The sequence below is a fragment of the Mobula hypostoma genome, chromosome 2 (genome assembly GCF_963921235.1).
Source record: "Mobula hypostoma chromosome 2, sMobHyp1.1, whole genome shotgun sequence".
Classification (NCBI taxonomy): Eukaryota; Metazoa; Chordata; class Chondrichthyes; order Myliobatiformes; family Myliobatidae; genus Mobula; species Mobula hypostoma.
Genome location: NC_086098.1, coordinates 97,331,383 through 97,345,177, shown reverse-complemented (window position 1 = coordinate 97,345,177; position 13,795 = coordinate 97,331,383). Strand labels below are relative to the sequence as shown.

The following is a 13,795-nucleotide window of genomic DNA, read 5'->3' as shown; positions in this document are numbered from 1 at the left end:
CAGCGTACTATGCAGATCCTTATCAAAAAGCTTACTAAAATCCATATATACTGCATCTGCTATCCTCCCCTCATCAACCTTCCTTGTCACTTTATCAAAAAACTGAACCAAATTCATAAGACAAGATCTCAAATACACAAAGTCATGCTGGCTCCTCCTAATCAGCCCTCGCCTTTCAAAATGTATATGTATCTTATCCCTCAGAAAGCTATCCAGCATCTTATCTACCATGGATGTTAGGCTAACAGTTCTAAAATTAGCAGGTCTAACCATACAGCCATTCCCTTAGCCATCTCTCAGTAATGGCTATAATATTCCAATCCCAAGTCCTTATTCAAGCCCTAAGTTCATTCACCTTTCCTGTCCAAATTCTTTCATTGATGTAAATGCAATTTAATTCAATTAATGTTCTTTGCTCTTCACGATGCTGTCCAGTTTGCTTTCATTATCTTCTCTATCGCTATTGTGCTTCGCAGTTGCCTCAATTTTACTTGGAATCCAACCTCCTTAATAGAACCACCAAATCTGCCTGCAAGATCTGTCCTATAGCCTGTGAGGATCCCATGGCATTCAGAGATCACGTATAGGTCAAGTCTGGGACAGTGGGAATTAATATCCATGCGTTGACACTATGTGACCCTTTGAATGCAATTAACTTGTAGATACAAAAACACTGACAAAAGTAAATGATGCTGTGCACATTCTCAAGATGGACTGCATTGGTTCAAAAAGTCAGCTCACCACCAGCTTCTCAAGAGACATTAAGAATGGCTTTATGAAATAATGATATTTGGACATCACCCACAAGACCACAAACGAAGTGCTCATAACCAATCCAGTGCACTTGAAATGTGGTCACTACTATGGGAAGCAGGAAATAAGCTCCGGCAAAGAAAAACTTGATTGTACAATAACTAATCTGATTTAGTGTTGGTGAGTGACATGTGAACATAGAACAGTACAGCACAGAAACAACATGTCTGTGCCAACCGTAATGCCAATCTAAACTAAACCTGATGCAGAGCTGTCACTCAAAACATACACAACTCCTTTTCCTCCATAGACACTGCTTGACATGCTGAGTTGCTCTGGCAGTTACATTGGTGTGCCACTGCTGTAGTGTTGCATGCAGTTCTGATTGCTACCCTGTAGGAAGGATGCGACAGAGCTGGAAAACAAAGAAGATTCACCAGATCCTGGGATTGAATATTTTAGTTACGAGGAGAGGTTGGATAGGTTGGGTTTGTTTTGTTTGGAGTGATGGAGGTTAAGGAGGGGTATCCTGATCAGAGTAGCAAAACTATGAGAGGCATAAATCAGGTCGATAGCAGAAAGTAAACATCTCCTAATAACGGAGGTGTCTAAAACTAGAGGATATGGGTTTTGGGTAATGGGTGGTAGATTTTGATGGGATCAGATCAGATATTGACTAAAATCTGGAAGTCACTGCCTATCTGACTAGCGGAGGTGAAGGTGAAGGCTCTCGCAAAATTTAGTATGTATCTGGATGGGCACTTGAATTGCTAATGCATTGAAAGTTACAGACCAGGTGTTGTTAAATGGGATTAACATAAATGAATAATTTTTGGTTGGCATGAATGTTGTGGGCCATAGGGCCTGTTTCATTGCCATACAGCTTTATTAAGTCATTTAAGGTGGAATGGGGTATTCTGGGTTCCTTTGAATCAAATCCGAGTGACCAGCATTCATCTGTGGCATTCATTGGAGAAAAGGTTGTTCATTTAGGGGTAACATGAGGGGGAACTTCTTTACTCAGAGAGTGGTAGCTGTGTGGAACGAACTTCCAGCAGAAGTGGTTGAGGCAGGTTCGATGTTGTCATTTAAAGTTAAATTGGATAGGTATATGGACAGGAAAGGAATGGAGGGTTATGGCTGAGTGCAGGTCAGTGGGACTAGGTGAGAGTAAGAGTTCGGCACGGACTAGAAGGGCCGAGATGGGCTGTTTCTGTGCTGTAATTGTTATATGGTTATATTTACCTCTTGGATTGTTGTCAACCTAAAGTATATCTGAATTAATTTGGAATAAATTCTGGATCACCTCTACTTAAGCAATAAATTTCTGAAATTCTCTTTGTGGGAGAAAGAGCACATGTAAATTGGGCTTGTTTAGGATATATGGTCTGTGCGAATCTTATTTGTGTATTTTGTGGAATCTTCATCTACGTTTGACTTAATTCTGTATAATGGTATTGTTTGTCTGGATTATTAAGACTGCTGTCACCATTCATTTTTACTCATCTTTAATGATATTAGGTTAATTTACTGCTTGCAAAAATCCTCAAATTAAAGGTTTGGTGTAAAAATATTTACATGTTATTAATGACCATCGTTACAGGAGGAAGAGTTCTTCATTTTCGGAACAGAATGGAAAAGTGCAGAGAGGTGAACGGAAACGCACACCAAAGACATCCCCTCGTCAGAATGACAGGCCAGCTGAGGAAAGGGAACATAAGGAGCGACGAGAGAGCCGGCGACTAGAGAAAGGCCGATCACAAGACTATCAGGACATGAATGAAAAATTAGAAGGGGAGCAGCTGGTAGATCAGAACACAGAAAGAAATGGAGAGGAATATCAGAATCGATACAAGAGTGATCCTAATCTGGCAAGATACCCTGCTAAATCCCTTCCTGAGGAGCAGCAGATGCGTATGCATGCTAAAGTGTCGAGAGTACGACACGAAAGGAGACACAGTGATGCATCACTCCCACACACACCGACTGAAGAAAGCCAAGTGGCAGAGCACAAATTAGCAAGGAAGACACAGCAGCAGGAAGAGGAGAATTCCTCCACTGATATACAGAAATCTTACCCAGATGAAAGAAATGCAGATGTACACCTGTCTTCTTCTAGGCAGCAGCATCTGATGAATCACAGCCCACCAACACTGGGACGGACCACAGCTTCAACTGAGTATCTAGATGCGAAGGAACATGACTCCTACAGAAAGCACTCGCATCTGGATCCCAGCTCTGCTGTGGCTCGAACTAAGCGGGAAAAAAGTGAAACTATGCTGAGAAATGATTCTCTTAGCTCTGACCAATCAGAATCTGTCAGGCCACCTCCACCAAAACCACACAGAATGAAGAAAGTGGGTAAAAAAAGACAAATTTCAGTAAGTAGCTCTGAGGAAGAAGGAGCATCAACACCAGAGTACACCAGTTGTGAAGATGTGGAAATAGAAAGTGAAAGCGTCAGTGAGAAAGGTAAGACCCAATGTTTTTCTGACATATTAATAATGTCTTTCTGAAACAATGCCATTATAAAGCAGTGAAAAAAGAAGGGAATGCTGGAATGTATTCATTACAGAATCCAGAGCCTGGTCTGAAACTTTTGATTGGAAATGAGAGGGAAAGTGTCAAAACATAGTGTCTGGGTTTGCTGCAATGAACACTTCATTAACCTGTTTCATAAATTGAATACAGACATGGTGCTCTTGAAATAAATAAAAGACCTAAAGACACATGAGCAGAATTAGGCCATTTGGCCCATTGAGGCTGCTCAGGTATTCTATTTTGGCTGGTTTATTATCCCTCTCATCCTCATTCTCCTGCCTTCTCTCTGTAACCTTTGACACCCTGATTAATCAAGAATCTAGCAAACACTACTTTAAATATATTGAGTGAATTGGCCTCCACAGCTATCTGTGGTTATGAATTCTTAATTCATTGAAAGTGGCGGCACAGGTAGATAGGGTCGTAAAGAATGCTTTTGGCATATTGGCCTTCATAAATCAAAGCTTTGAAATAAAATGTTACGTTGAAGTTTTATAATCATTGGTGAGGCCTAATTTGGACTATTGTGTTCATCTCTGGTCACCGACCTATAGGAAAGATGTAAATAAGGTTGGAAGAGTACAGGGAAAATTTACAAGGGTGTTACCGAGACTGGAGAACCTGAGCTTAAAATACCACTATTAACTACTGCCTCACTCTGTCGTGTCTGAAATGATGGAACCTCGGAATATTGAGCTTCCAGTCGTGCATCTCCTGCAACTAAGTCTCACTAAGGTTAAGGTCTAGCTGTAGAGCCTCGGAATGCAGCCGTGAATGGGCTAATGAGTCAAACCAATTCTTTAATCGGTTTACAATTACCCTTCTGTTCAGCACACCAGTCCAGGTGCTGAGGCACCCATTGCTCTCTCAGCACCAATGCTTCCCCTCCTCCCTCCTCCCTCCTCCCCAGTTCAACACATTGATGAACAACACAGGCTACATCCTCTCCTTCCCCTGCACCTACCATCCACACCTCCACATACCAAATGCTACTGTTCTGTTCTTCATCTCCCCCAGCCCTCACCTTCCACCATCTCCCCAGTCATCATGGACCTTCACTATTGAGCAGCTGAGAAGGGTTCTGGGGAAGCTCAGACAAGGCAAAACATTGGGACCAGATGGTGTGAACCTCCAGTCCTGGAGGATTGTGCTGAGCAGCTGTGTGGAGTTCTCCAGCGCATTTTCAATCTGAGTCTCAGCCTGGAAAGGGTCTCCAGTGTGTGGAAAACAATGTGAGGTCCTAGTACCCAAGAAGGGCGGACTGAAAGTCCTAAATGACTGCTGTCCAGTGGCCCTGATCTCACACATCATGAAGACCCTAGAGACGTTGGTCCTAGCTCACCTCAAACCTCTGGTCAGATCAGTCCTTGATACCCTGCAGTTTGCCTATCAGGAGCACATTGGGGTCGATGATGCTGTTATCTACCTGCTTACTTCCATTTGGATAAACAGGGCAGCATTGTGAGGATCATGTTCTTTAATTTCTCAAGTGCCTCCAATACCATACGGTCCCTTTTGCTGGGGGGAAAGCTCTGTTCAATGCAGGCTGGCATGGCACTTACCATTGTATCATAAGACCATAAGACATAGCAGCAGACTTAGGCCATCTGGCCCATTAAGTTTGCTGTGCCATTCAATCATGGCTGATTTTTTTTTTCTCCTCCTCAACCCCAGTTCCCGGCTTTCTCTCCGTAACATTTGATGCCATAGGATTTTATCTTGCTAAGCATCTCATGTGTGTGGCACCTTATCATGTGCCTGCTGAAAATCCAAGTCAATGACATCCACTGCCTTTCCTCTGTCCACCTTGCTGGTTACTTCCTCGAGAACTCTAACAGATTTGTCCGACAAAATTTCCCTTTACAGAAACCATGTTGACTTTGACTCACTTTATTAGTCTCCCAAGTACCCCGAAACTTCCTCTTTAATGATAGGCTCCAACACTTTCTCAACCACTTTCGATAATTTCCTTTCTTTACCTTGCTCCCTTCTTAAAGAGTGGAGTGACATTTGCAATTTTCCAGTCCTCCAGGACCATGCCAGAATCAAGTGATTCTTAAAATTCATGACCAATGCATCTTCAGCAACCTCTGTCAGGACTCTGGGATGTAGTCCATCTGGTCGAGGTGACTTTTTCCTTTGTAATAGCAATGACACTCATGCCTGCTGCCTGACACCTAAGACTATATGTAGGAGCAGAATTAGGCCATTTGGCCCCTCGAGACTGTTCCATCTGCCATTTTTCCAGCTGATGCAGATCCCTGTGCTAACCATGATAGACTTTTCACTGTCCACTACATCCCCAAACTTGGTGTTATCTGCAAAGCTGCTGATCCGGTTAACTACATTATCATCCAGCTGATTAGACCATGAGACCATAAGATACAGGAGCAGAAGAAGGCCACTTTATCCTGGATAATTGAATACCTGACTGGCAGACCACAGTTTGTGCGGCTTCAGAGCTGTGTGTCAGACATAGCTATAAGGAACACTGGGGCCCCACGGGAGACTATTTTGCATCCCTTCCTGTATATATTATATACCTTGGTCTTTAGATACAACACTGAGTCATGTCATCTGCAGAAATTCTTTGATGACTCAGAAATAGTCTAGGGTCAGGAGGACTTTTTCGAATGGTGCAAGCTGAATCACGTCTAGCTCTACATCAGTCAGACAAAGGAGATGGTAATGGACTTTAGGAAGACTGAGCCTGCATTGCTCCCTGCTACTATTGATGGTGAGGACATGGACGTGGCGAAGACCTGCAAGTACCTGGGGGTGCACCTGGATGACAGACTTGATCTGGGCATCAACACAGTGGCTATATACAAGGTGGGCCAGAGTCGCCTCTACTTCCTGTGGAGCTGAGGTCCTTTGGAGTACGCAGTCCTCTCCTTCACATATTCTACCAGTCTGTTTTCACCAGTACAATCGTCTATGTGCTGGGGTGCTGGGGCAATGGCATCAACGCGGGTGATGCCAACAGGCTCAGTAAACTGATTGGACAGGCTAGCTCTATTATAGAAGTCAAACTGAACACACTGGAGGCTGAGGTAGAACAAAGGACCCTACAGAAAACTCTGGCAATACTGGACAATGTTTCTCACCCTCTGCATGCCACCTTGGCTGAACAGAGGAACACTTTCTGTAATAGACTAAGACAACTGCATTGCTCCAAAGAATGCTATATAAGGCAATTCTTAGCCTCGGCCATAAGGCTCTCTAATGAGTCAACCTATAGCCAGGGAAGTGATGAACCCCTCCTGTTAGACTGTTTTAGATAACTTATTTTTATTTATTCTTGCTTCTCTTCTAATACTGTATATCTGTAAACTTGAAATGCTGTGATTTCTTTTGGGATCAATAAGCCATCTGTCTATCTACCTATCGCTATCATAATTCCCCGTGTTGACCCGTGCCCTGAGCTCATCTGCCTTTCCTACAATGTTTCTTGCATTGAAATATATGCAGCTAAGGAGATTAGTCACACCATGCACGTTCTTTTGGTTCCTGACTTTGTCTGAGGTCTTAACAACATGTCTTCACTATAGTTTCGCTATCTGTTCTAGCACTCTGGTTCCCATCTCCCTGCAACTTTAGTTTAAACTCCACCATGCAGCACTAGCAAACCTTCCTGCTAGGATATTAGTTCCCATCCACTTCAAGTGCAAACCGCCTGTTCTGTATAGATCCCTCCTTTTCTGGAAGAGGGCCCAATGATCCAAAATTCTTATGGCCTCTCTTTACACTAACTCCTTAGCCACATGTTAGACTGTGTAATCTTCCTAGTTCTGGCTTCACTAGCATGTGGCACAGGTAGCAATCCTGAAATCACAATCCTGGAAGTCCTGCACTTTAACTTAGCACCTAACTCCCTGAAGTCCTTTGCAGAACCTCGTCCCTCTTCCTACGTATGTCATGGGTACCTACTTGGACCCTTGGACCTCTGGCTGTTTACCCTCCCACTTAAGAATGCTGAGGACTCGATCCAAGATATCAGAATCAGGTTTTTTTTATCACAGCATGTGTCATGAAATTTGATCCTATTACCCCGGCCCGGGGGGGGGGGGGAGGCGGGGAATATACCATCTGGGAATTTAATTCTCGGCCACAGAACCTCTTTTCTGTTTCCCTAACTAATGAATCCTCTATGACCACAGCTCTCCTCTTTTGAGACTCAGTGCCAGAGACCTGACCACTGTGACTTTCTTCTGCTAGGTCGTTCCTCTCCAACAGTATCCAAAATAGTATACCTGTTATGGAGATAGATGGCCATAGGGGTGCTCTCTACTGACTGTTTACCCCTTTCCCCTTCCTGACTGTCATCCAGTTTCCTGTGTCCTATCTATCACCCTCTCAACCTCTCAAGTGAGCCAGAGTTCATCTGGTTCCAGCTCCAACTCCTTAACGCGGAGTGCTGCCTCTGGATGCACTTCTTGCAGGTGAAGTTGTCAGAGACATGGAGGTCTCCCTGCCTTCCCACATCCTGCAAGAGGAGCCTTCCACTATCCTGCCTGGCATCTCTACTGTTCTAACTGAGCAACTGTAAAGAAGGAAGCACAATAAACTGTTGGAGGAGGCGGGTGGTGGAGGGGGAGAAATTTACCTATAGCTTTTTTGCCTTTTCTAACAGAAGCTTCTCCATGCTGAAGCTTTGAAGTACTAAAACCTCAAAATCTCCATTCTAACTCTGTCCACTTGGCTTGCCCTTGCTTTACTTTAATTTGTTCTACCAATCAATCTTGCATGCTGATTGGCTACTCCTCAAAGCTCCAAACATCTGTGAGTTGCTGCCTTTTCTACTCAGTCGGCAAACCTGAGTGAACTGTGTCTTCTCAAGCCTCTGATCTCTCTGATTAGGCGCTGCTCAACGCTGATCTCCTTGTGGCTTTTTCATTTGCATTTTGTCAGCTTTTAAAGCTTCCCCATCCTCTAACATCCACTAATCTTTGCTGTATTATATCCCGTCTCTTTTGCTTTTCTGTGGGATTTTTACTTCCCTTGTCAGACACAGTTCTCTCATCTTCTCTATAGAATACTTCTTCAGGTTTGGGAAGTATCTATCCTGCGTTTTCCATATTGCCCCCAGAAACTCCAGCAATTGCTGTTCTGCTGTCATTCTTGCTAGTGCCCCCTTTCTATCAACTGTGGCCAGCTCCTCTCTCATGCCTCTGTAATTCCCTTTACTCCATTGTAATACTGACACATTTGACTTCACCTTCTCTCTCTCAAAGTTCAGGGATCATTATGGTTACAGGCTCCTAAGAGTTCCTTTATCTTAAGATCCCTAATCAAATCAGGTTCATTACAAAACACCCAATCCAGAATTGCCTTTTCTCGAGTGGGCTCTAGAAAGCCATCTCAAAGCATTCTACAAATTCCCTCTCTTGGAATCCAACACCAACCCGATTTTCCCAATCTACCTGCATATTGAAATCCCCCATCACTATCATAACATTGTCCTATTTACATGCCTTTTCTGTCTCCCATTTTAATTTGTATCATATATCCTAGTTACTGTGTGGAGGCCTATATATATATATATACTCTTAACTCCCATCTGGGTTTTTTTTACTCTTCCTTCCTTCCTTCCTTGCGCCCTTAACTCCTGGTGGAGTCGTTGGGGCGCCGTCATGACAAGCTTTGCACCAGTCTGTTCCATCTGTCGCGGTCTGCTTTTTACTCTTATATTTCTTTAATTCTCCCCACAAGGATCCTACACATTCCATTCCTATGTCAGTTCTTTCTAAGGATTTTATTTCAATTTTTACCAACAGAGCCACCCCACCCCTCTCTGCTTACCAGCCTATCCTTTTAATACAATCTGTATCCTTGGATGTTAAGCTCCCAGCTGTGATCTTCTTTCAGCATGACTCAGTGATGCACGCAGCGTCATATCTGCCAATCTCTAATTGTGATACAAGGTCATCTACCTTATTCTGTATACTGCATACATTGAAGTATAACACCTTCAGTCCTGTATTCAGCCCTATCATCTTTCTGTCCTTCTTCACTTTTTCACTACAGACTGTATCAACTGCCCCATCCTCAGCCCTATCATTACAGTTCCCTTCCTGCCAAATAAGCTTAAACCGTCCCCAACCACTCCAGCAAACCTACCTGCAAGGAAATTGGTCTGCTTCAGGTTCAGGTGTAACCTGTCCTTTTTATAACATCATACCTTCCCCAGAAGAGATCCCAAATGACTAACAAGTCAGAAACCCTGTCCCCTGCACCAATTCCCCAGTCACACATTCACCTGCCTTATCATCCTTTTCCTACCCTCACTAGCGCATGGCACAGTCAGCAATCCAGAAATTACAGCCTTGGAGATCCTACAATTCAGCTTTCTACCCAGCTCCCTAAATTATCTCTTCAGGACTTCCTCTTTTTTCCCGTCTGTCATTGGTACCAGTATATACTATATCTTCTGGCTGCTCACCCTCCCACTTCAGAATGCTATGAACCTGATCCGAGACCCCCTGACCTTGGCACTTGGGAGGCAGAATACCATTTGATTTTCTTTATCTCATATGCAGAATCCCTTGTTTACTCCTCCAACTGTAGAATCCCCTATTTCTATAGTACTTCTCTTCTCCCCCTTCCCTTCTGAGCCATAGAGCCAGACTCAGTATTTCACTGTGGCTTCTACCTGGTAGGTCATTCCCCCACACCCCCCCCGAACAGCAGTATAGGCCATGCCATTCAGTTGATTCCATGCACTGTGTACAAAAGCACAGATGATGTTACACTGAGAAGAAGACTCAGTTATTTATGAAAGTTTAGTGATTGATTAACTATAATACAAAAGCTCAGTGACTAATATAATGTTGTATAAATACATGCTGGAAAGATGGTACAGGAGCCTCAGGACTACCACCACCAGCTTCAGGAACAGTTATTATCTCTCAGTCTTCAGGCTCTTGAACCAAGGGGGATATAACTTCACTCAACTTCACTTGCCTCATCATTGAAATGTTCCCACAACCTATGGACTCCCTTTCATGGACTCTTCAACTCATGTTCTCAATATTTTTGCTTATTTATTTATTACTTATTTCTATTTGTATTTGCTCAATTTCTTGTTTTTCGCACACTGTTTAAATGCCTAGTTGGTGCAGTCTTCCATCAATTCTGTTATGTTTGAGTCTTATTGCGTATGCACACAAGAAAATGAATCTCGGTTGTATATGGCCCCAGATATGTACTTTGATATTAAATTTACTTTGAACTTTGAAATCCAGGGAAAATATACAAAATTCTGGAAGATCTAGGATCTGGAGCTGCAGCTTGATGGTTATCAGGGCAAGTGAAGAGGTGATAGACGGGAGCTACAGGGAGGTAGTCATCCCTAGGCTACAGGGGTCAGAAAACAGGGTCACTGTCAAGAGAGGGAAGGGAAATGCCTGGATAGTGGAGAGCACACCTGTGGCTGTCCCCCTCAGCAACAAATATCTTGTTCTGGATGCTGTTGAGGGGGATGACCTGACAGGGGACGCCCACAGTGACCGGGTCTCTGACACTGATCCTGGTGCTGTTGTGCAGGAGAGAAGGAGGGAGAAGAGGAATGCGGTAGTCGTAGGGGATTCCATAGTCAGGGGAACGGACAGGGGATCCTGTGAGCCTGATACCTGCATGGTGTGTTGCCTCCCAGGTGCCAGGGTACGGGATGTCTCGGATCGGGTCCTGAATGTTCTGAAGAGGGAGGGTGAGCAGCCAGTTGTCTTGGTACATGTTGATACCAATGACATAGATAGGACAAAGGAGGAGGTCCTGAAGAGAGATTTCCAGGAGTTAGGAAGGAAGCTGAAAAGCAGAACTTCCAGGGTAGTAATCTCGGGATTGCTACCTGTGCCACGTGCTAGCGAGGGCAAGAATAGCAGGATCAGGCAGATGAATGCATGGCTGAGAGACTGGTGCAGGGGGCAGGGCTTCAGATTCTTGGATAATTGGGATCTCTTCTGGGGGAAGTATGACCTGTTCAAAAAGGACAGGTTACACCTGAACCCGAAGGGGACCAATATCCTGGCGGGAAAGTTTAATAGAGCTGTTAGGGAGGGTTTAAACTAATTTGGCAGGGGGGTGAGAACCGGAATGTCAGAGCGGAGGAAGGGGAAAACAGAAATAAATCTAAGATAGTGAGCAGTAAAGATGTCAGGAAAGACAGGCAGGTGATGGGGCAAATTTGTAGCTATTGGGATGCGTTGCAGTGTAATAAAGTTGCAGTGAAATCAAAGCGAAAAGTACCAAATACTGGTCTTAAGGTGTGGTACTTAAATGCACGCAGCATAAGGAATAAGGTGGATGATCTTGTCGTACAGCTACGGATTGGCAGGTATGATATTGTGGCCATCACTGAGACGTGGCTAAAGGATGCATGTCTCTGGGAGCTGAACGTCCAAGGATACATGGTGTATCGGAAGGATAGGAAGGTAGGCAGAGGGGGAGGCATGGCTTTATTGGTAAGAAATGATATTAAATCATTAGAAAGAGGTGATATAGGATCGGAAGGTGCAGAATCTTTATGGGTTGAGCTAAGAAATCGCAGGGGTAAAAGGACCCTGATGGCAGTTATTTATAGGCCTCCAAACAGCTGCAGGGATGTGGACTACAAATTACAACAGGAAATAGAAAAGGCTTGTCAGAAGGGCAGTGTTATGATAATTGTGGGTGATTTTAACATGCGAGTGGATTGGGAAAATCAGGTCGGCACTGGATCTCAAGAGAGAGAATTTGTAGAATGTCTGTGAGATGGCTTTTTAGAACAGCTTGTTGTTGAGCCCACTAGGGGATCGGCTGTACTGGATTGGGTATTGGGTAATGAACCGGAGGTGATTAGAGATATTGAGGTAAGGAACCCTTAGGAGACAGTGATCATAACATGATTGAGTTCACTGTGAAATTTGAAAAGGAGAAGCCGAAATCTGATGTGTCGGTATTTCAGTGGAGTAAAGGAAATTACAGTGGCATGAGAGAGGAACTAGCAAAAGTTGACTGGAAAGGGACACTGATGGGAAAGACAGCAGAGCAGCAGTGGCTGGAGTTTATGCGAGAAGTGAGGAAGGTGCAAGACAGGTATGTTCCAAAAAAGAAGAAATTTTCGAATGGAAAAAGGATGCAACCGTGGTTGACAAGAGAAGTCAAAGCCAAGGTTAAAGCAAAGGAGAGGGCATACAAGGAAGCAAAAATTAGTGGGAAGACGGAGGATTGGGATGTTTTTAAAATTTTACAAAAGGAAACTAAGAAGGTCATTAAGAAGGAAAAGATTGTCTATGAAAGGAAGCTAGCAAATAATATCAAAGAGGATACTAAAAGCTTTTTCAAGTATATAAAGAGTAAAAGGCAGGTGAGAGTAGATATAGGACCGATAGAAGATGATGCTGGAGAAATTGTAATGGGAGATAAGGAGATGGCAGAGGAACTGAACGAGTATTTTGCATCAGTCTTCACTGAGGAAGACATCAGCAGTATACCGGACACTCAAGGGTGGCAGAGAAGAGAAGTGTGCGCAGTCACAATTATGACAGAGAAAGTACTCAGGAAGCTGAATAGTCTAAAGGTAGATAAATCTCCCAGACCAGATGGAATGCACCCTCGTGTTCTGAAGGAAGTAGCTGTGGAGACTGCGGAGGCATTAGCGATGATCTTTCAAAAGTCGATAGATTCTGGCATGGTTCCGGAGGACTGGAAGATTGGAAATGTCAGTCCGCTATTTAAGAAGGGGGCAAGGAAGCAAAAAGGAAATTATAGACCTGTTAGCTTGACATCGGTGGTTGCGAAGTTGTTGGAGTCGATTGTCAAGGATGAGGTTGCAGAGTACCTGGAGGCATATGACAAGATAGGCAGAACTCAGCAAGGATTCCTTAAAGGAAAATCCTGCCTGACAAACCTATTACAATTTTTTGAGGGAATTACCAGTAGGCTAGACAAGGGAGATGCAGTGGATGTTGTATATTTGGATTTTCAGAAGGCCTTTCACAAGGTGCAACACATGAGGCTACTTAACAAGATAAGAGCACATGGAATTACGGGAAAGTTACATACGTGGATAGAGTGTTGGCTGATTGGCAGGAAACAGAGAGTGGGAATAAAGGGATCCTATTCTGGTTGGCTGCCAGTTACCAGTGGTATTCCACAGGGGTCTGTGTTGGGGCCGCTTCTTCTAACATTGTACACTAACGATTTGGATTATGGAATAGATGGCTTTGTGGTTAAGTTTACTGACGATACAAAGATAAGTGGAGGGGCCGGTAGTGCTGAGGAAACGGAGAGTCTGCAGAGAGACTTGGATAGATTGGAAGAATAGGCAAAGAAGTGGCAAATGAAATACAATGTTGGAAAGTGTATGGTTATGCACTTTGGCAGAAGAAATAAACGGGCAGACTATTATCTAAATGGGGAAAGAATTCAAAGTTCTGAGATGCAACGGGACTTGGGAGTCCTCGTACAGGATACCCTTAAGGTTAACCTCCAGGTTGAGTCGGTAGTGAAGAAGGCGAAT

General features: G+C 43.8%; 1 protein-coding gene across 2 annotated transcripts in view; it reads left to right on the top strand.

Annotated features, from left to right (window-relative positions):
- The window catches only part of LOC134342316 (regulating synaptic membrane exocytosis protein 1-like), a 622,982-nt gene that overhangs the window by 313,792 nt on the left and 295,395 nt on the right, over positions 1 to 13,795 (top strand). For both annotated transcript variants that reach the window (XM_063040293.1, XM_063040291.1), the window contains exon 6: positions 2,357 to 3,225. In XM_063040293.1, the coding sequence (XP_062896363.1) occupies positions 2,357 to 3,225 (869 nt within the window). The remainder of the gene's footprint in view (positions 1 to 2,356; positions 3,226 to 13,795) is intronic.